This window comes from Penicillium paradoxum, assembly GCF_028828445.1.
Source record: "Penicillium paradoxum strain IBT 22861 chromosome Unknown utg000003l_segment0_segment0, whole genome shotgun sequence".
In the NCBI taxonomy this organism is placed as follows: domain Eukaryota; kingdom Fungi; phylum Ascomycota; class Eurotiomycetes; order Eurotiales; family Aspergillaceae; genus Penicillium; species Penicillium paradoxum.
In genome coordinates this window covers 2,729,217-2,755,753 of record NW_026643181.1, presented here as the reverse complement: position 1 = coordinate 2,755,753, position 26,537 = coordinate 2,729,217, and the positions used below count along the sequence as shown (strand labels likewise).

Genomic DNA, 26,537 nt, shown 5'->3' with positions numbered 1-26,537 from the left:
CGGGACTCACATCGGAGACTCTTGCACTGAATGCGCACAGACATCGTGTCGACCTTGGATAGGGACCTGATGTCGAAAAATCGCCCTATGGGTCACACTGCAGGTCCCAGCAATCTGCATTGGGCTTTTTCTCGTTGAGCCTACGGAGTATACGGAGTCGAATCTGTATCCCGCAATGCTACCTGTATATCCTACAGGTGTCAATTGTACAGGTAATTCCCTCGGCTCAGCATTTGCAAAATCGATCTTTATTCGACCTTCATTAGCGTTCCCTACAAACCCCTTGACCTGTGTTAGCTTGAGGGGTTATGAACTATTCCGCATATGGGACATGGCACAGGGCATGTGTGACCGTCAAAAGCATATCAAAGTGAAAGCCCAGCCAGATAGAGAGCTTCCTCCCTCTTTCCATGATTATCATGTACCGTGTGTAGGACAGGGCTGTACTATGACGATATGCGCCCAAAGCACTGGACTCCAGGGGCCATCACATGGCCAATCTCGTTTATGTACAGAGTGTATCTTCTCCGGCTATTTCTACTGGCGAGTAAGTAAGTAGTAGCAGACATACCTTTCCGAATATCGTTGCCTTCTCGAGTCCGCTGCTGCCCGTTGTTGCCCACGGGGAAACCTCAAACTCTGCGTGTGTCAACGGAAGACCCTTACATACCACATACTTCCAAGGTTACCACCTTTCCCCCGGGCTATTGAAGAGACTGACTCATATAAGCGTGTGGGCTGGGCATGGCATGACTTGCTAACTTTGGGGACTGTGTGGATTTCAATGCCCTGGGTTGTTAGGCAGAGTCTTTGGGTCAAAATTCGTCCTAATGCCTCATGCTTCTTGATACGGGCTCAGGGAAGCCCATGGCAAAATTAGCAAATCAAGTACTGAGTATCTACTTTAGCTCCATGTACAGAATAGATGTTTGCATATACACTGTAGACCGGATTATGCCTGGCAAGTCTTGACTTTTCCGGCTTAGTGTCCCCCCCCCCCCCCCCCCCCCCCCCATTGCCATTTTTTGCCAATTTTTTGCCAATTTTTGCCAGTTAGAACAAAGCATCCAAGGACACAGGCACGGGAGGCGTCGGCTCGGACGTTTTGGTTGTTATATAATCATTTGACTGGCGCGACTTAAGCCCTCTGATTTGCTCATGAGCACGGCTCGGTAATTGTACAAGCAAAAGGCCTCGGGCGCCGACTCACTGAGCCGCACCTAAATGGCATCCCCACTCGCTACGCACAGCCTGGGCAGAGTCAAAAAACTTTCCATTGTAGACAACCGTAAAAATGACTGAGCTGACCATCGATGTGGCGATACTGCATAGGAGAGGCATCTAGTGAGTGTTACGAAGTCTATGCGTACCTATGTCCTAGTTCAATAACACTGATGCCGATGTCTAAATGCAGCCCGAGCCTACTACAGTCTATGAGGTATTAGAATCATCTTGTCTCACTTCGTTTAATTTTGAAGATATTAGGCCATACGTCCGAGTTGAGGTTTCCCGTGAGCTATCGTAGAAATTTCTACTTTCCTATAGAACTTCGTAGACTCTGCTATGGTGTATCGGTGTGGGATTACTGCGAGAAACTACACCCTATTCTGACTGATCCCAAAAGTCTCGAGCATCTAGGCCTGCTCGTAGTGGGTGGCCTAGGGGTTTCAGAAGAGAAAAGACCTATTCGAAAAAGTAGCCCCAACCACTGGGAGCTGAAGCGTGTTGTGTGTGGCAAATACGTCAACTAACCGCGAGGCTCGTTAGGTATAAGCAAGGGACGCGGATCTGTGAAACCTCATGGGGCATCGGCATTTTATAAATCACATTGCGGAGAAGCTTGCTGAGTCTGGGCATAGAATGGGGCTACCCAAGCATTACTTTGTAACACGCAGTTTAATGGAAAACCTGTGCACCAAACAGCGGTCTCGCTATCTCCGCATATGTATATAGAAACAGTAGGAACTCTTATCAAGTCATTTTCATACTTACCGCTCGTCATTTATTAACATTAAGTTGCCTTTTTATTCATATTCCAACCTGTGTAATCTCGTTGAGGAAAAGCCTAAGCCAAGGCAGAACACAAGACCTTTACGGTCACATTTGTTAGACCCAACAGGATCTCAACATGTACCATGTTGAATAACATTATAAGGCTCTCCTGAGCAGCCGATCCCCTCGTTTTCAAATCCTGGTTCCACGATACCATAGAGGGTCTTAGGCTCGCCGTAATTATTGCATTCATTGATAGTCAGATGATACCCGTCGATATAAAACTCGGCACCACAAGCACCCTTTTTTCTGATGTCCGACCAACTTGTGGGCAGTGCAGGCGTTACCCTTGTCGGGGTTTCAAACAACCCACCAATTGTTGTTATCGCTGGCTTGATGTTGTATGTCAAAGTCGATTTGAGGGACACTGCACGGGATTCCAGGCGTATATCGCTGGGTGGACTGCTAAAGAGATGGGTTTTCTTCCTCCTTTTCTAACATTTTTGAACCACCAAACGCACAATATTTGCTTTTCTATCATTTTCATATACTTGACACTCTTATTAAAAAGCCAACTAATAAGTAAACAATCCCCTACTCTTGTACGGAGTGTTACATTAGTATGCGGAGACCTGCATGAACCATAGGGATTCAGATGAATGGCTTCCACATGTAGATCTCTTTGGGTGCTAACTTCTCTCTTACTCTTGTACAACTGAATAGCCGAATGTGATTATAGGCTGACAGCAAGGGTGTTCATTGATTTCCAAATGAAGCTTTATGGGTTCAGGAATATACCCACATGTACTCTATGCATATCCATTTAGATGTAGGCAAACATCTACGCCTTCTATAATCCCTATATCAAACTACTGATACTATCTATAAGATTATGCTACGCTTGACAGAACTACCTACATTTAAGTACTAACAACTATATATACAAGGTTTCTAGTTAGCTCTCGCAAATACCTCTAATCTCACCAGCTCAATTTCAGCCGTCATGAGTGAAAGACAAAGCATTCCAATCCTAGTATCGTTGTCGGCGAGAAATCACTTAGCTCATTATGCCCCTATTCCTACTATCACCAACTGCATATACAAGCATTCCAATCACCCTTGCAAATGTCTCGAATATCACTAGATCAGAATCCCACTCACTTGGTCGTCCCCTGATCTGTCGTGGATCCTAAGGGCTGAAGGGGGCCACCATTCTCTTGGCAGACCAGATTTCAGCCCTTGCGATTGGGAAAACCCACTTCCCTTGCTCCCCCGGATGCGCCTGCTTGGAAAACCCGCTGGCTGGAAGTAGAAATTGAGGAACTGGAGAAGTGAATCATGATTGTAGAGATCTGTTCCAGTACAGTCCCATGACTTTACAGCGCTAGCATAGGGAATTACCTGGTTGTCAGGTAGCACAGCGCCCTACGCAAGGAAAAGCACACTTGGGCATCAGCCTGCTCTTTGCTTCCATGAAGGCGCTCAGGGCCGGAAGAGTTACATGTAGGTATTCATGAAGGACTCTAACATCCCTTTCTCTCCAATATCCTCATTGATTGACGAAACATCTGTATACAGTCTTTCAATGTTATTATATACAATACGGCCCCATATTCTCCCATGCACGGTCCGGTTTTGCATTCCAGGTTTGAATTAGCTGCATAATCCTGCTTCTGGTGTAACTTAAAAGTCACGGACCTTAAGAAGGAACGGCTGCAGGACTGTGTCTTCCTAGCGTTTTTGACTATAGTGAGAGTCTGGTTGCGACCCTGGGGTGCTAGCAATCTAGATGCGATCATCCGGACTTATATGTATGTTGTATTTGAATTCTGAATCAATATTTGGGATTGTGATGACAATGCGGCTGAAATGAGACAATGCAATAGAGATAGATATAATGGGTGATCGCTGAAGGTCAGATAAAGGAATACAGTAGAGAACCTTGGTAGGCTTCATACAATGTAACAGTATAATGCAAAGGGCATAGTGTAAGGGGAAAGAAAAGGATTGCTGAGGAGGAAAGTGGTTGATTCAACATACAAGGGACATGAGGATGTGCTTGATCCGGGGAGCAGATCAAGGTGCAAGAGTTAAGGATGGAGAACATGATCTATGGCCACAATCCCAAGGCCGACCGAGTGGTTCTCTCCCGCACACACATCTTGGTCGAGAGTCCGGTGGATCTTGCCAGAACCGCGGGATCCCGAACTGCTCTCTTCGCCTCATTGATGGTATCTCAGACATGTGGAAAGATCCAGTTGACCAAAGACAGTTGGTAAAAATATCGCGTGGACGATTCTTTAGACCGCGATCAATGTAAGGTAGACAGTGCAGTACCTGCAAAATCTCACAATGTCACGGGAAATCGGCAGAGCATAGAGCAAGACGAAGGTGAGAACAAAAAAGAGCGTCGGAGGGAGCGGGTGGCATAGTCTCCACCCAGAAACAAAGTCGTGTCCTTGTGACGAGTAGGGAAATGGATTTTTTGGTTCAAAAAGGCGGTTCCGATGGTTGGTCAACCGCCCACTTCTCCGTGGACTTCCCCAGGTCCTCCACTCTGTTCATTTACTGATTTCCAGGGTTGGTTGATTGTAGATTATATTCATATTTCATCGTCCGAAACCGACTTTGGTGGCGCAGCGATTGCAGTAGTAGGAGTTCATGCCGAATTGAACGGCGCCGCAGCCTGATTGGCCCAGGCTGAGAGATTGTTGGCAGCGGGAACAGCGAACAATATCGAGGATCTGTGGAGAAGTGGCAGACGGTCGATCAACACCGTTGGTTTGAGGTTGCGTTATTTGAACTGGGGAGCTCATTTTTGGAAAATTCGAGCCCGATTGAAGATCCGAAGAGAGGAAAGGGGTGAGTCGCATGGTTTTGAGTTGATCGGCTGAGCCCCGTGATCTCTCGGTTTACCCCGGTTATCCTTTTTTTTTCTCTGTGATGATGAATTGACTTGGAAGACTGGAACACAATGGAACCCTGGAGGGGAAAATAGGAAAGAGAAACGCCTCAAATTTAGGGAAACAGGGAAATATCCAATGGGTTTTTAAGGTGGTTTCGAGCCCAATCTTTCGACCTTAAATCCCCTCTATTACCATCGGGCTTGGCCTATCTAAGCCGCTTTTATGCGCTCACCTACATGTTGTCTGCTAACTGGCATGAGCACAACAGCTGTGTTATATTACTTCGACGTTCATTCCGGCACGCTGTATAATTGGCGCCCTTGGCAGAAGAAATGCAACGTCAGAGGCACAGTTAGTGGACGCTAAATCGGCCAACGATGAGCCATCTGGGACGCCAGTTCACTAGGTGCATCGTACCTTGTAAGTTTCCCGTTAGGCCCACTGAATTCTCGTTAAAAAAAAGAATCGGAAAAAAAGAAACCCGTTAAGGGTATTATTTCCTGTCCTATGAAACTGCAACAGCAGTCCTTCATTTCAAGGTGACGCGGCCGGAATAGGCAATCAACGTTGTACTCCTTGTGCATCACTATCACAAGCCTTCCAAGGTTGTTTAACCGGTGTTTGCGTTGTCAATCAGCTCCTTACTTGACCAAATGGAGGTACTATGAACTGAATTATACATTCTCCCCACCGAGATAGTGCAAAATCAATAAATAAATCAGTGACGATTCCCATCGAAGATCATGCAATTCCCCGAAGGCTTATCACGTCCCCTTCTCCATCTTTTATGAACAGAGTACTCCGTAGGCTTACCATGATGGCGAGATCAAGACATGCACCGGGCTCAATTAGGACCGTTTCATGTATATTGTACGAAGACTAGATTGCCTGCAGGTAAGATTGAATAAGGTGTGGCAAGAGAACCGTGGGAGATGTAATCCCCTGCGAAATCCCACGAATAGACACCGGCGATAAGATTCGCCAGCGACGTCATTTGCGTTCCACCTCTCTTTTCTGTTGCAAATTTGCTGGCAGTCAATTTTCTAGGCTGCAAATTAATCTCGACACGAAAAGTCCCAAAGCCAAGATCATTCGTCGCATTTGTCGCAGTTGTCACGATCTCGGCCCTTGCCCCGCCAAAACAAAACAACCTTGGAACCTCCTGCCCCTCACTATCATCCCACCAAAACACATCATGGCCACCGCACACCCCAATCTCTACAGCTTCCCCAACTCCGACGCTCTAGCTACACAATTGCGCAGCTACGTCCTCCGCTCCCAAAACTCGTCGCTGGCCCGCCACGACATCTTCCGCATCGCTGTCTCCGGTGGTTCCCTGCCAGCTGTCCTAGCCAAAGCCCTCCTCGCCCCCAGCAATGGCACCCCGGAAGATACCCCTCAATTTTCCAAGTGGCACATCTTCTTTGCCGACGAGCGCGCCGTACCACTTGACCACGAAGACAGCAACTACCGTCTGCTGAAGGATGAGCTCGTCGCCAAGATCCCCGCCGAGCTCGGCTCGCCCGTTATCCACCCCATCGACGAGAAGCACGTCGAAGATGACGATCCCCAGGAACTCGCCGATCTCTACCAAGAGGATTTGATGCGCGAGTTTGCCGCCAAGGATAGCGTTAAGCTGCCCGTCTTCGATCTCATCCTTCTGGGCTGTGGTCCCGACGGCCACACTTGCTCTCTGTTCCCTGGCCACGATTTGCTCCGCGAAAAGGACGCTTGGGTTGCTGCTGAGACAAACTCCCCCAAGCTTCCTCCCAAGCGTATTACTCTCACTCTGCCCGTCGTTACCCACGCTGTCAGCATTGCCTTTGTGGCAACTGGCGGAGGCAAGAAGGAGATTCTCAAGCAGATCTTTGATCTCGAGGAGGGCTCCAGTCTTCCTTCTGCTCTGGTGAACCAGGGTGCTGGTAACAAGGTGAGCTGGTTCACCGATCATCCAGCAGTCGAGGGTGTTGCATTCCCTCGTCGTGGAAGTCTTTAAGAACGTGACATTCCATAGATTTATGATACTGATAGCGAACGGGGAGCTCTTTCACCGTCCTGCAGCTCTTTAAATTCAAGGTAGTCATGAATGGTCCGGTTCTGGCAAAATCAAAAGTTGGACTTTCTTTTGACCTGCAGTATGGGAGGCCCGTGACTGCAATCTTTAAACTTGAATTTCTATCATGGAGATGCTTCGTTTCTATCGTCTTCCATCCGTACATGGTAGTCTTCACAAAAGCCTAGAGGGCTTTTGTATGTCTATTCTTCCCCAGGTGCCCAGGTGTTTTGTTTCTCGTAGTAGGCATGAAATCCTTACGAACATTAGTTTTTTGAAGTATCCCGAGAACTTTACGATCGAACTTTTTGATATTGCAGCAAATTCACGAGAGAGAAGGCCTGTACCCATCTCTCTGGGCACGAATATGAATCTTGATATGACTATATGTACAAATGTAGGGTGTGGTATATCCCATCTCCAGGGGACATATGAAAGTGTAGCCGTATACCCAATAGACTGCGAATTATCTGCCTACCTTTCCATTCAGCAATGAGCTCCTGGGCTTCAATCGATATAAAGATGATAACCAGTATGCGATGATATTCGTATCACCCCAATGAGCTTCAAATTCGAGAAACTCGTTGCTCTAAGGCGTAATTCATTCGCAAATTTGCTTGCGAATCGATGTTCTGGGAAGGCCACATATGATTCCAGGCCCTATAGATTTGTTGAGTCCTTAGGCCGTCGATTACATCGTCGACCACCCCGTCGCCGGTTACCTCGGCGATCAACCAAAGGCCGATTACATCGTCGCGATCAAAACGACGATAGCTTCCAAAAGAGAAGAGGTATCCCCCCACAACTTTTTCTCTGCGAATCCTTCTCCATCCTTTTGATCCTTCGCATCATCCATACACCCAGCAGACAGCGTTGTGCCCGCGTACTGTGCTAGTTTGTCATTGATTCCGTCACGCTCAAGAGCTTTGTCGTAGCTTGTCGACTGGAATCTCAATCTCAACATGGAGAAAGCCATGGCTGATGGCAAGGCTGGCAAGTCCAGCTTCAATTTTAATCCCGAGGCCGCTGAGTTTCTCAGTAGAGGTCCCATGGACCCTGGCTCCCAGACCAGTTCGAATGGCCATAGAGACTCGGCCTTGTCTGGCTGCGACTTCTACTCCCCCAACCACTTTATCAACCCCATTGATGCCATTGGGTAAGTCTCATTCTCCGAGAAGCTTGCAAGCCATCGAATCAACAAGTCGACCGACAGTTCTGAGTTGATCCGTACTGACACCTGCTGTGCTTTATCAGTCTCAATCCCAATCGAGTCAACAATCTTCTCTCCGATCCGGACTTTGTCGCGGACTCATCGTCCCAGAGCAGCCAGAATACTCTCATCCAGACCCCGCGAGCTGATCAACACGTCACAGTCGAGAAGATCATGCGCGGTGTGGACTATATTGGAGAGCAAAACGGCTACTTCATATTGCGCAAGCATCCAAATGAGTACCACGGGGGGAACAATGGCATCGTTGCATACGATGCGCGCCACCACAGGATGGTAGCCTTGGCTGTGAATGACTCGGCTCTAAACGATGGTGACATCCTCGTCGTAGCCTCTTGGGAGGCTGGATCTGGCGTCATCACCGGTCATGCAAACGGTAATTTGCTGGTGTGGGATATCGATTCTGGGTAAGTGTGCAAAGACCTCTTATTTTATGCTGGTCAGTGCTAACCAGTAGCAGTAACTTTGTCCGTCGTCTTGTGGGTCTGCATGAGGCCGTCACTTGTATTTTGATGGTCGACAATATTGTCGTTGCGGGCGGCGCCGGTGGCAGTATTTGCGTTTGGAACCTGAAAACCTCTTTCCTGATTCCTGTGAGGACTTTGAAGGGCCACACTGGTGCTATTTTGTGTATGAAGGTGAAAGAATGCTGTCTCGTTTCTGGAAGCGCCGACAAGGACGCACGCTTCTGGGACATTTTCAGCGGGCACTGCATACAAGTGCTTCGAGGCCATCGGTCTGAAGTTCGATTCGTTTGCATCGACTCCATAGGCATCATGACCGCCAGTTCGAATATGGTTCAGGGCTCAGGGTCCGATATCAAAGTGTGGCGTTTTGGTACCCATGAATTTGCCGCTGGGTATGTGAAGTATCAATCGGTTTAGAAGCCAAAACTAACAGCAATGCTAGTATCCCGGAACGTCAGATGCCTGGTCCCCAATTTCTGAGTCAGTTGCAGCTGTATGATGATTGTCTTGTTGCTGGTGGTCTAGGCGAGCTCCATAAATATGACTTTGCGCAGGGAGGACTTTCTATCTTCACCGACAATCGCCGCCGCCCCATTGTTGCCCTGGACGCCAAGGGCCCAATTACCATCATTGGTACAGGGGATGGATCCGTAGACTTGATAGATCAGCGGATCTGTGCAAAGGGGGAAAGCTGGACCCTAGGTACCGCCGACAAGATCTGGACCGTGAAGATCGTTGATAACTTCAAGTTGACGGCGGTCTGCGAGAAGGATCGCTGGGTGACCAAAAGCACCTGGTGCCTGTGATCTTCCCCACGGGAAGCAGATGTGGAACTCGACACATCTGGGGACAACTATCGGTTGCTGCTCGCGACAATGTCGCGAATAAGAGGTGGTGGTCGGTTCGGGTACATTCATTACCCGCCTCTTTACCATCCATATTCAATTTGTTTTTTTTTATCAAGGACCTGATATCATCATTTTGACCGTACATCATGTAGTTGATGATTGATCATAGAGTAAGAAGCCATGAGATAGTTGACTTGAGATTCCGAGGGCGGCAGATCCGACAGGCGGTCAGGTAGAAATCGAGCCATAATTAGCTGTACGAGATAGTAGTTCAAAGGCTAAATGAATGAGAATTAACGCGGATCTCAATGAGATCTAACGGGGTTTCATGGGTTGAAGTCATGATGAGGTGAGGTGAGGGGAGATCAGTTCCAACGGTTATATAAACACTTAACACATCATCATAGAAACAGTCTAGAATACTTCAATCCCCAACGACATGTATAAGTATTGTTAAGCTCTGCTCATTTGGTGTTACAAAGGAATTCATAGTTCCTATGTTCGTTTGATGTTTGGTGCGATCTCTGCTTGCCTGCATAACACTATAATCGACTAATGAACTATCAATACTGCCCGGACGATATAGCAAGTTCTTTCTTTCTGTCTAAAATACAACTTATGAAGTCAAGTTCATATGTTTCAAGTTGACTGAGGTTAGTCTATTAATGGGACCATTTTGAGATCGCAAAGTCTATGGATATAACACAAACTTGCCCTTAGAAGCCGTTTGATAGTAAAACTAAAAGATCAAACTTATACCTACATAAAGTACGTATATTTGTAGACCCCTGTGGGCCTATGACAACAAAGAAGTCCATTTTATGATGGAATTACACATGCTGAACTCAAAGGAAAAGCGTTAGGTCAAGATTCTAGCGTGCTACAATGGAAATAGTTAGAACTAAGCCAAGATTACTTTAAGAGGAAATGTTCCAGGAAATAAGTATACAAGGATCAAGGCTACACCACACCAAGATTACCCTTGCTGTCGGGGCATTGATGCTTGCCTAACCGGGCGATAATGTTAAAACAAGGGAATTATTTGGACCGAGGGAGTACAGGAGCGCAGGTTAACAAAATGTAGCGTTAGTTTCGGATATTACTCTACCAGCCTATAGAGGATGCTCGATGTTGTTGCTCAGGTCTGACGGTGCTTGTTCTTCTAGTGCAACCACTCCTTCATAGGTTTGATCGAATAATGAGAATCGATTAGTATACACATAATCTCTTAACCAATTAACCACGTCCAGGCCAACCGTACAATTCTTATAACCCGAGTCCGCGAAGGAAATTCAGTTTATCAGGACAGTGTAAAACATGAAGAGAAGCTTATTGGGCTCTGGTCTCACATGTATGAGGCGTAACGTGGGATATATAGAAGTTTTGAATGCAGCTAATTCTACAGCGAGGCTGACTCACAGCCTTGGAAAGGCCTAGGTCGGCAGCGCCGCGTACATAATATCTGCCTAAGATAACAAGACACCCTTGTCCGAGAGTCAATGGAGGCTCAAAACCTCGTGCAAGTTAGACCTGAGTTGCAGAATTCTGAGTTTGGCCTATGGAGCAATACGCTACGATAAAAAGGCCCGGGTTCGAAGTTGGATAAAGCCAGTCCATGAAGGGAATTTTGATTGCGGAACGTCGATGGCATAGTATAATGCATCGGTGCTTGATTTGAGGTATGATTTTTGTGCACTATCTTAAACTCGCCGAGGATGAAAAGTTCAGCAGCATCGGTCGAGGCTCGTGAATGGGCTGCATATAACACATAAATACCGTAACACAAGTTGAACTGGTGATACAGTTCTCTGTCTTGTTGTACTGAGGGTAAGGATTCAAGGCTTGGAAAGGCCAGTGAAAATCGTCAATACATTTAAAAAAAATATATATATAAGTAGGTCTATCTGCAACGCCGCGTAAATTACGGTTAAAAGTTGAATTTCGGCATCTTCAACTTGCCATATAGGGCCCTCGTTGTCTGGACATAATGTCCAGTCAGTTAACTGCTACTTACGGAGGGAGAGCTCCCCTTGTTCTCGGGGTGACTTGGTCAGAAATGGGATTGGCTTTTGTTCTCATCGTCTTACGAGCAAAGACTGCCTCGGTGTGCCCACCTCGTCAGATATCCCACATTTCTTCGGGTGTGTTCGGGCTCAGATGGGATTTTGTATGGGTGATCGTTGCATTTGTAGGTAACCCACTATGCTTTTCCATATTAGCTCGTCTTCATGACTAAATATGGAAAGACCATCGCTCTAGTCTCGCAAATCTGTCTCACAGTGAGCGTCCGGTATGGACTTGGCAACCACCAACGTCTGCTCTCCCATGAAAATCTTGTCAAAACGAATCTTTGGAGTTGGATCGCCCAAGTAATCTCCATTCTCGACTTGGTATTCGCGCGGGCCGCCGTTATCGCACTGCTGCTTTCAATACAAAACCGAGTTGGAGCTAGGAGTCGTTATCTTCTACACCTTGTGGGAGGAATCCAAGCAGTTATAAATGTGATCTCGGTTTCTCTCATTTTCAACCAATGCAGTCCGACTGCACGCTTGTGGGATCCTAGCATACCTGGAAAATGTGACGGGATTACTATGTGTTCGCGAATCGGATATGCCCAGGGAGGTACGTAAGCGGAAAGGATCAGTCCTTGCGTCCATTCTACTGTCGAGATATTGACGCCTATAGGTATCGGGGCGGCTTGTGACTTCTTCCTAGCAGGCTATCCCACGTTTATCATTGGTAGATCTAAATTTATGAAGCGGTCCACCAAAATTGGGCTCTGTCTCATTATGGGAGGTGGCTTAATGTAGGTTATCACTAAAAGTCCATGACAGGTTCAAAGGGGTTGACATCACTAGAGCAGGTAGCGCCGCGATAGTCAAGGGGACATCTATTTCGAATATTACCGAGATTGCCGATCAGACCTACGCTATCGCCATCCTTAATATCTGGGTCATGACAGAAATGTGGTTTATTATCATCTTCGGTTCAATACCAGTCCTGCGCCCATTCTTTGTGCGGTTTACTCAGGATATCAAAGGTGCGACTGGCCATGCTTCAGAAGCTCAAGGCCTGTCGTACGGCCCTCAAGGCGAACATCAAACTCGAAATGGGCGATATTTAGAGTTGAATGAGCAATTACAGTTTCCTGGCAGCGCCTCTTGGTCCTCACACACCTGCGCATCCCACGTCACCGAGCAGTCTGAAATGGGGAGAAGACATTCTTAGCAATTGCAAGAGTTAACAAGCAGCTGTCATTTATTGTCTTAGGGTCGGATATAGCGAGGTCATCTGGGAATTTGTTTTATATGACATGCTACGGGGATAGAGGCTAGTGTCCAGGCGGGACTATGCCAAACAACAAGTCTTATGGTGGACCATCATTCTATCCCACCCCAGATGCGCTGAAGGAGGCTAGCTTAGAGTCTGGCCTTTATTTACGGAATACTGGGATTGAGTTTCAAGTTCTGTTAACTGTAAGTTGGGACACCTATTGCATGGGGGGTGAGAACTGAAGCGACAGCTTTCATGTATATATGAAAAGGTAAGGTTGAATTTCAACGAATTAAGGGCAAAATGCGAGATCAAAGCCCTTCTATACAAATCTCTGGGCCAACCTTCGTTACAGATGGCTGTACCAGACATGATTGACAACAGCATATATTTCAACAGGTTTCTATGGAAAACAGCTCAATGAGATCCCGAAGTGGGCTTGCTGGTTATAGTTATGAGCCTCGTCCTCAATATACACAGCCACACAGTCACCACATAATGCATCTGCATACATAGATAAACTGTTGAGATATTCGAGTTGAAAAAACATAGATCGATAAAGCAATATAGATTCCTATATGAGGTCATAGGACATCAACAGGTTCTATAGTGTAGTGGTTATCACTGTGGTTTTTGAAGTTACCCGATTGGGTAGTTAATCTACCACAAACCCCGGTTCGAACCCGGGTAGGACCTTTCTTTTTTGGCTTGGACATAATATGTCCCTTTCTTTTTGAAATAATGCAAGCTAGTTTTTGCTCATTTCAAGTTTCGTACATAGTTACTTAGGGTGGTACATGACAGGGGAGTAAGAATCGTCGAATGATCCTGCTGAAGTTAAATTCCAAGGCACACCCTACATTGTGGAAAGGTAAATTGACGGGGGACGATCACAACATTTCCCCATCTCTCCGCCAACAATAAAGAGTCTATTTCCCAAACTCAACGCATGATGCCAATTCTTGCCTTATGACCTTGTACTGTCATGCCCATCCCGACACGTTCGGCTTCGCTGCGCGAGCCTCGTAAACAGGTCAGTACCCTGTTTCCATATCCCAGCGAAGCTCCCCACAGTTGTCGCAAGTCGCACTGTGGCACCCATCGTCAACAATTACCGAAGGACGCTATACTAACTGCCAAAGACTTCCAACATAGCACGACCTGCCACGAAAGCTTCCCCTCCACCAACCACGGCCGCCCCGAGCCAGGAAACCGCCCGAGGAACGAATGACAAGAACCGCTCACCATCAAACCCCTCGCCGGTCGAGGGTGTATCTCTCAAAGACAATGCGCTCACTACTCGGGGAAGAACTTTACTTCCCCAGCGCAGTAATACCCCCCTAGACAATGGCCGTGGAACAACACAGGGGCGGTTCCAGCCACCCAGCAAGATGAATCCACGTGGGAATCCGTCGCCAACAAGACAACCCGAGAGACAGCCGGTGAAGAACCCAACACAATTGGACTCTTCAGCAATGAAAACTGCAGTGGCATCTACTCGCCGTCAAAGTATTATACGACCTAGCACGCTGAAGATGCCTGCAGTGAAGACAACGGTCCCTTTGTCGAAGACCTCAGCGCCCTCAATCCCGCCGCCCTCGCCCCGCAAGCAGCCAGAAAGACGATTGCCTGCTCAGCCCTCCATCCCTAGACGACCGCAATCGCCTAAGAAAACAGAGATGCTACCCCCACCGCGTACTGCGCGTTCCTCCTCCCTAAGACAACCTATTGCCAGCGACAAGGGACCACCGGCAGTAGCCAGGGTGCATACACGAAACAGGAGCCAGCTGGTACAGAATACAAAACAGATCGAACCAACTCCTGTAGTGGGACAACGTCCACGACTACTATCAAACCACCAACGGCCATCTTCCCCCACAAAATTCTCCAAACCCCCAACGCCGACACCTGGAGCCGAAACTAAGCCTGGCAATCTGCTGATTCCTTCATCCTGGCCGGATATCGCAGCTCTACAGACCGAGCTGCTTCAGCTCAGTCTCTTCCATTCGAATTCGGTACAGAACCATGCGGATTGGAGGTCTGGCTGCGAGTCACGTCTGCGCAAACAGTATGACGGCATCGCCAGCCAGTATCGCTCAGTCTTGGCAGATGAAACGCGGCGGCAGTGCCAACTGAATGTGCAGGCCCTGAGCCTTTGGCTTTCTAATTGTTGCGAACATCGCGGCCCACATGACTTCTCCGAGCAGGTTCAAATCCTATCACAGATTCTGCAAGATGTCTCGGACATGGTCTCTGGTGGTGGGGGTGGTCTCTACTGTCAGGTTGTGAAGACCTTCGAAAACTGGCTTCATCAAACAGAGGTCATTCGTCACAACCGTGGACCGCAGGGTGTGGATGTCGGCATTTTTATTGACCCCCTGGCCAGGAGCTGGAAGGAATCACTGTATGCTTTGAATACTAAACTGGAATCATGTGCACGACAGCTCCAGCTCCTCGATATTCTGGGGGTTGGGCAAGTAGAGCGTTTGGAACAGTCGGCTCTTGCTAGAGCGGCTCGAAATTTGGCCGAGTTGATCCAACTCATGGCGCAGGAAATTCATGCCATGCAGACATTGGAGGCAGAAGTGGTGCGATCAGAAAGAGCTACTGTTAGTCTCCTTGCGACGCGGCTGGCAGGTTCTACGAGGGAAATGAAGGCTCCCCGAGTCGGAGCATGGAAAAGTTAGCCCGCAGTTTGTCTGCTTCCATGGCTTATTTTCTAACTATACCTATCATGTGAAAATGGAAATGATACGAAGACCGAATATACATCCTTCGGGGTTCACAGGCAGTAGCTTTCCTTTGTCTTCATGTAGACTGTCTGTACCTTGTTCTAAGTACCTTACGGCTGATCAGAGCAAGTATGGTACCTGTCCTGAGGTAGCTGGCTGAGTCAGCCAGCGTCATCGGGCTTCGGAGTGGTCTGGATCGTGGAGATATCGCGAGTCTGCTTGTTTTCCCCTCACATTCTTATTTCCTCCGGGCTCACTTGACAATTTATTTTATATAGCTTTGCTATTTGAACCTTGACATATCTTATGATCTACCTCATCCGGAGTGAAGTGAAATCTATCCGTCAGCTCTCTTCCTGACGTCATCTACAGCAGCTTCCGTTTTGACAGGCGAAATTAACCCGCAAAGAGACGGTCTCCACTTGATCGTTCCCCTTCGAGATGATCGCCGATCATACCTAGCAAAAGATCAAATTTCTCCTTCACTCGATCATTGACCATGAAAGACTCAATCTACGATCGCCTCTGGCGCCGGGAATGCGGGGAACAGTCGCGGTACGCCGGCCTTCGGGGCATTTACGGATCTAAGGAATGGGTCGATAATCTCGACATTGTGAATGAACTCGGTGGACACACGGGATGTGTCAATGCTCTAAGGTAGGCTCATAGCTGTCAGACTTCTTTCCTTCCCTCATCCTAACAACTGGCCAACATGTCTACCTTCTGATAGCTTTCCATACTAACGGCTTTGCAGTTGGTCGAAGTCTGGGCGTCTTTTGGCGTCGGGCTCTGACGATCACTACCTCAACATCTACTCCTACCAACCCGAATCCTCCAATGCCCCATTTGCGCTCAACACCACGGTTTTAACCGGTCACAAAGCCAACATATTCTCCGTCAAGTTTATGCCACACTCAAATGATAGAACTTTAATTACCTGCGCCGGCGATTCGCAGGTGCGCGTCTTCGACATCGAATATTCAAGTGGGAACAGGACTGATGCTGCCACATCGGCATTTGCGGCATCTACTCGGAACCGACGCTTCAATGAATTTTTCAATGGTGCGCGGTATTTGAGTGACGGCAATACCAATGCCAGAGTTTACCGAAGCCATGGTGATCGCGTGAAGCGAATTGTCACGGAGTCATCTCCGTTTCTGTTCCTCACTTGTTCTGAAGATGGTGAGGTCCGCCAATGGGATTTACGGCTACCATCTAGTGCATACCCTCCCCCGCGCGGCGGCCAGGGCTTCATGGCACACCGGCCGGGACTAGAACACGATGACTCCAATGTGCCACCGCCACTTATTTCTTACAAGCCATACAGCCTGGACCTCAATACCATTTCCTGCTCGCCAAGCCAGCCACATTATATTGCCTTGGGGGGTGCCCACCTCCACTGCTTTTTGCATGATAGGAGAATGCTAGGCCAGAACAACACCGCTGCAAGGAGTAGTACTACCCCAAGTGCTGGCAGTCTCGCTGATGAGGAAATGAGCAAGGCGACACGGTGTGTGCGCAGATTCGCACCGGGTGGCAAGGATCGCATGAAACATGTTGATGATGGACACATTACTGCATGTAAAATCAGCGATGCAAATCCAGATGAGATGGTTGTCAGTTGGTCTGGAAATCACATATACAGTTTCGATTTGGTTCGTAGCCCAGATGCCCGAGAGACCCAGAATAGCAACAAATCGACTCTTAAGGGCAAGAATGGAAAGCCCCGCCGCAGTTCACGGAGCCGGAAGCGCAAGCGTCAGAAACCCACAACGCCCTCATCGCAGGAAAGTGGTGGCCGCCATCAATCTCGGCGGCGCTCGGAACAGCCAGATACCTTCAGGATTCAATATGAGAATGGGGAGGCAGAGGATGTCCCATTTCCGACGACCTCCGATGATGTCCTAGAGACTCCTGAGCAAATGCTCGAGCATGCTCGGTATTCTGTGCTAAATGAGGCCCAGCGGTTGAGCATGCAGATCGCAAAAGGGCTGGTAAAACTTCGAAGGACTCTGTTTTCCCTAGAAACGACAGTTAGGGAGGCGACAGGATCAGATGACGTGGAGCCTGAATCATATGCGAGATGCTTTTCAACCGCCCTGGAACTTGCTTCTACATATCTTCCGGAGATGGACGAAGTCATGCGCCAGTGGAGCTACCCCATGAACCCGTCACGGGATACTGTCGTTTTCCAGCAATCGCTTCGCCGCAATCGGCAGTCATCGTGGAGGTTTGTCCAAGCCGCTGGCACACTTGCTCATGCATTGGCGGACCAAACACAAGATCTAGAAGATTCGAACTTCCAGATGATCAAGCCTGCACCAGGTGAAGAGGGCCCGATTGACCTAGAAGCTCAGTTTGGGTATGAATTTCTCCGAGCGATTCTTCTCTGGCTCCAAGGTGGAAGGCAGCGTCTTTTGGAAGGGTTCCAACGGCACAATGCACCTCGAAGATTACATGGACGGTTCCCAATCCCAGATGAATCCGGAGAGGATGCCATTGAAACTATTTTAATTCCCTATATTATGGAGTTGGCGCGTGAGACTCCAATTGTGAATGTGGATGCGTCCAGATTCGAACATGATAGTACGCGGATCCTGTTCCAGACTCAGCGGGCGGCCGTGACTGCATTTGGGAACGCCGTGCGATTGCCATTGGAAGACTTAGGGGATTCAGCTGCCACGTTCGACCGGCCTCATGTTTCTCATCCGTCCTCGCAAGTACGCTCGCTCGATCGTGCCTCTGCAAAAAGGTTCTGGATTCTCCGCGTGGGCAGAGGAATTTTAATGGAAGCAGGCAGTGAAGTGAATTATACCTTCGTCAACAATGCTTTCGGCGGGCTATACACTACAGCAGACGAGTCCGACAGTGACTCAGAGATCGAGAGAGACCAGGCCGATATTGACCCCGATGTTGAGGAAGAACGAGTCCAACGCATCGAATTGGTCAGAACAGGTGGTTCTATTTCCAGTCAGAATGATCCTCGGCCTGGAAGTCCCCAAGGTGGCACAGCCTCTTTGAACAGTCGGAATATCACCATCGAGGATGATGACAACGATGAGAATCAGGCAGACTCGACCGACGATGAAGCTGGGAATGAAGATGAAGATGAAGACTCCAATGGCTGGCCCGCGAACTCATCCTCGGATGAAGATAGCGAGGGATCTGATTCTGATGGAAATTTGACACGGCAGTATACCATGCGAAAGGCACGCCATAGAAACATTGAGCGTCAGGCTCCATGCGTCCCTCATGTTCGAAGCTATCGCGGCCACTGCAACGTCAAGACTGTCAAGGATGTCAATTACTTTGGATTGAACGACGAGTACGTGGTTAGCGGCAGTGATTCTGGTCACATATTCATTTGGGACCGCAAAACATCCAATCTGGTCAATATTCTCGAAGGCGACAGCGACGTAGTCAACGTTGTTCAAGGTAACTTTTCTCTTATATCTTGTTTTGTGTCGCGCATGTCGGAAAGACATTGAGTTAATACCATGATTTAGGCCACCCCTACGAGCCAATGATCGCCGCTTCAGGAATTGACAATACCATCAAGATTTTCTCACCGGACCAGGATGCCCAGGAGAATGCGCGCAACGGTGTTAACATTCTCGACCCAGAAAACCCGTCTAACCTGTTCGGAGCAAGTGTATCCGGTGTTGGCGGCCTCGAGAGCCGGAAACGAATCCACGAAAGCTACCGTATCATGAGCCAAAATGACGTTGAGAGTCGTGGCGGTATGAGCGAGGCACACATCACTGTACGTTGGCTCCTTGCACCCCTGTAGCCTTTTCCCAGGTAGGCTTGCTTGCTGACCTCCATTCGAAGCGGAGTATGCTCGAGCGCCTGGCTGCCAACCTGAGGGGACGACAAGGCGGCCTTGGGGCTGGAATTGAGGGTCTCGGTGCTCCGGGGGAACATGCAACGGTTGTTCTCGATGATAATTGCTCGGTATGTCCAGGATGTTTGGCGACCCGCGGACTATGGGACTAACCATTTGCTAGATGATGTGATGGAGGAGGATGCGGGGATCTCCCTATATGCGCCGCATAGTAGCAACATTATCAGTCCCCCATGGTTCGGTGCCCTTGGGATATTGACATGAACTTTACAACCACCGCCCTTCCTATATGGCACAGAAACTCTCCTAAAGTCTCAGGTTGACTTGTGTATATTCTCACTTATTCAAAGTCCATAATCCCATTTTTACATAGATCATTTTATATTGATGAGAAGCTCCCATTCTACAACGACTCATGTATATAGTTGGGTCGCTGGCCATAGGAGTTTTGAGCAATGAATTTTGAATGGACTTCATTTTCGTCTCGCAGCCCTAATAAATGGATTATTCTGTCCCGGGGAAGCTGAGCATTTCTAAGATCATTCCCCAGTATTCAATATCTTGTTCAAGGCGATAAACAAAGGATAAAGTGTTCATGCCATCAGTGTTGCGTAGAATTTGTCGATCATCGTTTCGGCAGCCGAGGAAGCCAAATCCAATACCAAGACGTGCGTTGTCCTCGCGCTGTCCTTGCAACGGCTATGAATAGTCCTCGAGAGAATCTCGAATTGTCGCCGCGGTTCTAAGTGGGACTTCTGTCCACCAGAACAAGGCCAGAGCTATTTGATAATGATATGGTATTTATCATCGCATGAATTGAATACAATCAAAAGCTGGAAATTGAAAAGGTGTTTGATTATACCTACCTACGTGCGTAGGATAGATGACTTTTACTCTTTGACCAGTTGGCTTGTTCTTAGAAGAACACCCCTCAGTGGGGTTGTTCTCATTTGCAGAGCTATTATCCGACGATATATCGTTATTTGTCTGCACCTGTACCAAAATCTGAGATTGATACACATATTATATAGCTCATGGGATTGTTTCGCTCCTCGAAGTGTTCATACTCCCCTATATACTCACTCCATCGCCAGATAACTATCGCCCACGTGATCCGCCTTATCGTCGAAATTTTTGCGATAAGGAATTGCCCGAAATTATCGATCTACAGAGGGGCAGAGCACGATCTTGATTCATAGAACATTCTTGTGGCATTCTATCAAGGCTCTAAAATTAGCTGTTGGAGTGCTTGAGTCTACAGTCTGCTCTCTCTGCAGTCTTAATTCTTCTGGCCGTGATATCACAGTCTGATATCAAGTATATACTGCACTTTGCTCTGTTAAAAACCAGACAGTGTACAAGAGATTACTGCATATCTGGAAACGCAAAGAGCAAATATACCACATCATGTCTCCATCACAAGTGCTACACGCTCGCAACGAGACAACTAGCAGGCTCTATGCAGACCCGCACAATCCCCACCTTCATCTTGAACGAGGCCTTCAATATGAAAAGCTGGGCTTCCCCGATTTGGCCGCTGCAGATGCATACCATGCCCTGGCACTGCTAGAGTCAGTGGTTGACCCAGACGAGTGCGAGTTCCATGCCAGACGGAAGATCAATCCTTCCCAGCAAGTCCCCGGGAATGAGGCAAATGAATCTGATGACGAAGATGAGGACAACACCGTCCCCATCACCCAAGAAGAATATGATGCCATCATTGACCCAGTATACACACTTCTTGTACGCAGTCTCGTCCGCTGCGGCTGCTACCGCGATGCATTCGAGTTTGGCGTGCGCGGGTTGAACCTGCTCTCTTCTCCGGCATCACTAGCTGCCCTGAACGAGCAGATGGATCTCGTCAAGAAGTTCTACAAATCCCGCACTGGTTCTGAATCCGAGAACATCGATCTGAAATCAATCGATTCCAGTGTCCTCCCCGCACAGGGCTTCGCCCGCCGCGTCCTCTACCCCTGGAACGAGCACGAGCCTGACCGTCGCTCCCCAGAGACCCTCAAGATGCTCAACGAGCGTCTAGCAGACATCGCACCAAAGTGCGAAGTCCGTGCAGTGGCCTTACCAGTTCTCCACGCCTCAGCCGAAGAATCCAGCATGGACGTCTCCGTGCAACTCGGCCTCTTCGCGAAAGAAGATATCTCCCCAGACGAGATCATCCTGCGCGAATCCTCGCTGCTCACAGCCACCAATCGACTCCACGACGACCTCTGCGATGCATGCAATGCACCACTCCCGGAACTCTCAGCCGCCGAGCCTCCCGTCGCCTGCGAGGGTGGCTGCGTAGATATCATCTTCTGCAGCCAGAAATGCCATGACACAGCGCAGGATGTCTACCACGGCGCGATCTGCGGTCTCGAGGATGGTCTCGATTCTATTGGCAAGGATATTGCTGATCCTAAGGATAAGGCTGATTACCTGTATCTTCTTCTGCTGGGCAGATCGTTTGCCATGTCCGCTACACAGGACAAGCATCCGCTTGATCTTCCCGAAGTCAAGTACATCTGGGGTGATTTCCACGACTTCGATATTGAGTCTCTGTCCACAGAGAAAGAGACAATGCCCGCTACAGATGATACTGCCACTTTGCCTTTCTCTTTCCAGCTCAATGTTCTGCAGCCGGAACGTTTCCTCGATGAGATGGGTTTGGATCCTTATGCTGTTATTAATCGCTACGATACATGGGTCTTGAACACGCTGTTTGCTAAGTTCCGTGGAACGGCGTCGGGTCGGTTGTCGACTTGGGATGGAGGCCCAGAGCTGTGTGCTGTTCATCCGTTGTGGTGTCTTGCTAATCACTCGTGTGATCCCAACGTGACTTGGGAATGGAGTAGCGAAATTAATTTCCGTGCGCGGAGAGATGATGAGACGGCTGTTTGGTCGCGCGGGGCTGAGATGAAGGAGCCTAGACGTGGGGGTATTGCTAAGGATTCTGAGATTCTGAATCATTATTGTGATATTGGGTTGTCGGTTCAGAAGAGGAGAGAGTGGGCTTCCGGGGCTTTGGGTGGGAATTGTTTGTGTCATAGATGCGTTTGGGAGGCTGGGGAGACCGAGTAGGATTGTGTTTATGGGTTGATGTATATATGGCCTTGATAGATCATGATGAGATACCCTTTTGATGTGGTTCATATTGTCTTTGTAGAGTTACGATTTACATATAAGTTCAAATTGGCCATATAAACTGGTCCTAGGAGGCATGATCTCCCTGTAGACTTGGTATTTGATAGATACGACACTGTTCATTAGAAGATCGAGGGGATGGAATACCGGGGGAAAATATGAAAGCGCCATGAAGAACCGATTTCCTCCTGATGAATATCCGTTAATTTCAAATTTCCTGCAACGGATTGAATGAAAGAAATACAGCGTCGTATTTGCATTCGAGATACGCACTAGTTCGTTATGAACACAGAGGTATGAGTTACGAGTCACTCAGCAATGCCTAAAAGACTGAGCTCAAAGCATCAGAGGCCTTGGTACCGATTTATCTACGGCGTGGTGGTGTTCGCGAATAGCTTCGACCCCGTGATTCTGCCCGACGTTTGGGAGTAGGCGAGCGAGAGCGAGAGTCTGAAGCATGGCGTCGACGTGGGGGTGGTGACACGGATTTGGACGAGTTTCGTTTCGCGCTGCGTGACGCCGGCTCACGCCGAGGCGGAGGTGTGACAGATCGAGAGATCGATCGGGAGTAGCTGCGGCTTCTCCGGCGGGAAGGACTCTGACCTCGGCGAGGCGGGGTGACAGACCGAGAAATCGATCGACTAACCGATCGACGGGATCGGTAAGGGCTGCGACTTGGGCTTCGCGAATCATAGGAGCGTGAACGCGCTCGGCTGCGTCTATCCGGAGTGCGGGAAATGGATCGAGATCGCGAACGAGAGCGGGATCTTCCTGCGGGCGTTCGGGATCGACTGTAGGATGCGTCACGACGGCGACGAACTGGGGACCGAGAACGTGAAGGTGTGTAGCTTCGGCTGCGGGAAGAGGGAGTAATGGAACGGGAGTAGGAACGGCCGCGGTCCCTAGAAGGAGAGCGAGAATATGAAGGAGAGCGGGAACGGCGGGAGTGAGGGGATCCAGTGCAAGTAGAGCACATGGAACGTGATCGATCAGATGGCGTGCGTGAGAGTGACCGAGATACGCTTCGTGTAGGCAAGGCAGGCACAGTGGGAGGCGGGAGATTTTTGAGGTTTTCACGCATGTCCTCTGTCAATACACCCATACCAATGCTGGTGAAGTAATTGACGGAGAACCTGGTGTGGCGTGGGTTCTCTGTCGGGAAGAGGCCTTCGAAGCTTGGTCGCAGGATTTCATCTCTGAAGCGGGCCTGCAATCCAGGAAGACCAAGATTCTCCGCAAGGTTTTGGAAGAGGATTTTGATGAAAATACGGCTGCTGGATGTGGTTTCCTCCTCGTTGAGGTGAACCACAGATAGAACATGCCAACCAATGGCATCATTGCTGATCAAATGGCCGAAGAATTGGGCAATATTGCGTAGTTTGTTGGTCTCGTAACGATGGATGGTATCGTAGTATTTGGCAAAAGCAGCCTCAAACAGATCTGACCAGAGTCGGTTGATCTTGGCGAACCGCTCTCCAATCAGACCGTAGAACTTGGAATATGTTCGTTCTTGCGAGCAGCATTCAATGATCATGGACGGAAGTTCGTGTTCCAACCCGGCCGGCAGGTTGATCTTCATCAGCTTGTGGCAACATTCTTCAAAGTCAATGCTGGACATGATTGTGAGGTAAATTGTCCGTCGGAGGTTGACTAGATCTGTGTTACTCTGATCCTTGATATCCATCTGCACCTCCTCTGCATCAGACTCTTCCTCTTCTTCGCTTTCGTCTGACCTGTCTTCGTCATCCTCGTCACTTTCGTCGCCAAGGATCTCGTTCTTCAACTTTTTGTAAGCCTCCTCATGTTCTTCCCACTCCGCGTCGTACTTGAAGATGTTAAGGGTGTCTTGCGTTTCCAGCTCATCATCCAAGCCAGCACGGTGGGTGATCTGGTCTTCCTCTTCCACTAGATCCAATTCCTCCTTGATGGCAGGATTGTTCTTGTAACGATCTTTGCGCACCTGGAAAAGAACCTCGATCATGTATTGCACACGTTTGTCGATATCGGCCTCATGTAAAATATTTCGGAATTGATCAAAAACGGCAAGTGCGATAGGAGCATTCATTTCTTCCAGATGTTGACCGACTTCTCGAGTAAGACCGACCGCAATTTCCACGCTATCGTCCGTGGGTTTATGCAAAAGTAGCAATAGGATCTGGGCTGCCAGCATCTCGTGGGCGACTTGTTGGTTGCAGAGGTGCGCAATAAAAGTTGTGGAGGAAATGCAGACTGCCTTGTCGTTTCGCTTGAAGGCTTTGCGGAATTGAATAATCAATCGAGTAAGCAGCAGATCACCAACCTGCGGAAGTTTGGTGTTGACGATGGCTGCCATTGCGGCGTAGATTGGAGTGAAGGGCAAACTGGCTGCCTGCGCCTTCATGATAGACCGACAGAACAAACCTCGGCCCCTCACCAAGTTCTCCGCAAAGAGTTCCGGAACAATGGACTTGATGTTGGAAACATTGATTTTGTTGATGAGGCCATTGATGGATTTTTTCAAAGCTTCCCACGCCATGCGCTGGTACTCTTTGCTTGTCTTATCGGTGATTTGCGCCTGTAACATACGCAGTCGAGCTGGGGGAATATATGTGCCACCGGATCTCATGGTGAGTAGTTTTTCATATTCTGCCTTCGCTGAAGCCTGTTTTTCTGCGTCTGTCATTGGCTTCCGCGTCGATTCGCGCTTCTCATGTTCGCGGAAACGCTCAGTGAGCTGGCGCTCTCTATCGTCCCCATTTTTGGAGTCGGCATTGGAGGCATCAAGGCCATCTTTGATAGAATCACCGGGGGGCGATCGGCGACGATGTGGAGAGGGGGAGCGAGACGGAGGTGAGCGTTTTCGAGAGGCTGCGACTGGTGAGAACGACGCGCCCGGAGGAGGCGTGGGCACGCGCACCGCAGACTGGAGAACGTCCGAATCAGACATTTTGAGTCGTCAAAAAGCCTTCGGAGGTCAAGGAAGGATTCAACGTACACCAGAGGAGCGGTGGTTGTGAAGCTCAGCCGGACTGAGGTTGCAAGGTGATTCAAGGATGCAGCAGGAGAAAGCTCTAGCGCGATACACGTGACCAGAGGCCAACTAGGAACATTGATAGCTCCTGAGATTCCTCGCCGGTAGTTCTGTCCAGTCTAGAATTCACCGACGCTCCTTCATATTTCCTTCTTCTTTCTCTTGCTATCGCTCCTTATCAGAATGGTAAATCTCTCAGTCTAATGCAATAGACAGACCTTACTGACTGCTTTAGCTGGGCCAACTTGTCGGATCCGTCATGCTTTTGGTCGCAACTGCGATCTTTCTCTACTACACTGCATGGACACTGTTGATGGTATGAAAAATGGACCCAACAACTCTTACTCCTCACTAATATTTGATTCGCAGCCCTTCGTTGACCCCGGTCATCCTCTTCACGATATCTTCCCGCCCCGTGTTTGGGCCATCCGTATCCCCGTCATCCTCACACTCTTGGGTTCTGCAGTGGTAGGCACTTTCATTGGGATTGTTATGATCAACAGCAACAAGAAGAAGGCAGCCAAGGCCAAGGCTGCGGCCAAGAAAAAGACCTAAGGGACCGCAGACATCATATCAGGATAGAGGGTCACCTCTATGACAGCACTCTGTACTACCACTCCGAACCTCTGCGGCTATCAAAACACATCTCAGTTAATTAATTTTTCGTTATATTGAGCGCCTCATTAAGACTTTTATACTGGATGTACCTTGCTTGCGCCTTGAAAGTCGGAGAAGAACAGCCATGCCAACATATGGACCAGATCCCTTAGTAATTCGGCCAAAACACAAAGGGCCTGAAATTTGTGGCCGCAAAGAACAAAGATTATCATTCGCTGTTAGGCCTTCGCAGTCCATTCAGATAACGTCGTCATCTTGCCCATGCCACAAATGCCCCGTGACCTCGGCTGAACCAACGATGACGCTTCCCAGCCACTCCTGAACGGCGAGCCAACTTTATCAATAAACAAGGAAAGGCCAGGAAGGAGACGGCTGTACTCGGCTATTGACTGGAAGCCAAGTTCAACCATGTTTGGCCGTCTGCAGAA

At 48.7% G+C, this 26,537-nt stretch overlaps 9 protein-coding genes across 9 annotated transcripts; 7 read left to right on the top strand and 2 right to left on the bottom strand.

Annotated features, from left to right (window-relative positions):
* Window positions 1-4,601: 4,601 nt before the first annotated feature.
* N7457_002932 (uncharacterized protein) lies at window positions 4,602-4,808 on the bottom strand (the record flags this gene model as incomplete). Its single annotated transcript, XM_057173978.1, has 1 exon — window positions 4,602-4,808. The coding sequence occupies one exon, from the start codon at window positions 4,806-4,808 to the stop codon at window positions 4,602-4,604; it is 207 nt and encodes a 68-aa protein (XP_057034129.1).
* Window positions 4,809-6,093: 1,285 nt separating this feature from the next.
* On the top strand, window positions 6,094-6,894 carry N7457_002931 (6-phosphogluconolactonase; the record flags this gene model as incomplete). Its single annotated transcript, XM_057173977.1, has 1 exon — window positions 6,094-6,894. One exon carries the CDS (start codon window positions 6,094-6,096, stop codon window positions 6,892-6,894), a length of 801 nt encoding a protein of 266 aa, XP_057034128.1.
* A 1,019-nt stretch (window positions 6,895-7,913) lies between these two features.
* N7457_002930 (uncharacterized protein) lies at window positions 7,914-9,452 on the top strand (the record flags this gene model as incomplete). Its single annotated transcript, XM_057173976.1, has 4 exons — window positions 7,914-8,107; window positions 8,206-8,586; window positions 8,634-9,038; window positions 9,080-9,452. 4 exons carry the CDS (start codon window positions 7,914-7,916, stop codon window positions 9,450-9,452), a joined length of 1,353 nt encoding a protein of 450 aa, XP_057034127.1.
* A 2,831-nt stretch (window positions 9,453-12,283) lies between these two features.
* On the top strand, window positions 12,284-12,722 carry N7457_002929 (uncharacterized protein; the record flags this gene model as incomplete). The annotated part of the gene is made up of 2 exons (XM_057173975.1): window positions 12,284-12,300; window positions 12,329-12,722. The coding sequence occupies 2 exons, from the start codon at window positions 12,284-12,286 to the stop codon at window positions 12,720-12,722; spliced, it is 411 nt and encodes a 136-aa protein (XP_057034126.1).
* A 1,030-nt stretch (window positions 12,723-13,752) lies between these two features.
* N7457_002928 (uncharacterized protein) lies at window positions 13,753-15,454 on the top strand (the record flags this gene model as incomplete). The annotated part of the gene is made up of 2 exons (XM_057173974.1): window positions 13,753-13,800; window positions 13,910-15,454. The coding sequence occupies 2 exons, from the start codon at window positions 13,753-13,755 to the stop codon at window positions 15,452-15,454; spliced, it is 1,593 nt and encodes a 530-aa protein (XP_057034125.1).
* Window positions 15,455-15,998: 544 nt separating this feature from the next.
* N7457_002927 (WD repeat-containing protein) lies at window positions 15,999-19,515 on the top strand (the record flags this gene model as incomplete). The annotated part of the gene is made up of 5 exons (XM_057173973.1): window positions 15,999-16,156; window positions 16,254-18,934; window positions 19,006-19,262; window positions 19,331-19,453; window positions 19,507-19,515. The coding sequence occupies 5 exons, from the start codon at window positions 15,999-16,001 to the stop codon at window positions 19,513-19,515; spliced, it is 3,228 nt and encodes a 1,075-aa protein (XP_057034124.1).
* A 1,235-nt stretch (window positions 19,516-20,750) lies between these two features.
* Window positions 20,751-22,418, top strand: N7457_002926 (putative MYND domain protein; the record flags this gene model as incomplete). Its single annotated transcript, XM_057173972.1, has 1 exon — window positions 20,751-22,418. The coding sequence occupies one exon, from the start codon at window positions 20,751-20,753 to the stop codon at window positions 22,416-22,418; it is 1,668 nt and encodes a 555-aa protein (XP_057034123.1).
* A 399-nt stretch (window positions 22,419-22,817) lies between these two features.
* Window positions 22,818-25,407, bottom strand: N7457_002925 (pre-mRNA-splicing factor CWC22; the record flags this gene model as incomplete). The annotated part of the gene is made up of 2 exons (XM_057173971.1): window positions 22,818-23,383; window positions 23,463-25,407. The coding sequence occupies 2 exons, from the start codon at window positions 25,405-25,407 to the stop codon at window positions 22,818-22,820; spliced, it is 2,511 nt and encodes an 836-aa protein (XP_057034122.1).
* A 267-nt stretch (window positions 25,408-25,674) lies between these two features.
* Window positions 25,675-26,046, top strand: N7457_002924 (dolichol phosphate-mannose biosynthesis regulatory protein; the record flags this gene model as incomplete). Its single annotated transcript, XM_057173970.1, has 3 exons — window positions 25,675-25,677; window positions 25,727-25,807; window positions 25,861-26,046. 3 exons carry the CDS (start codon window positions 25,675-25,677, stop codon window positions 26,044-26,046), a joined length of 270 nt encoding a protein of 89 aa, XP_057034121.1.
* Window positions 26,047-26,537: the final 491 nt, after the last annotated feature.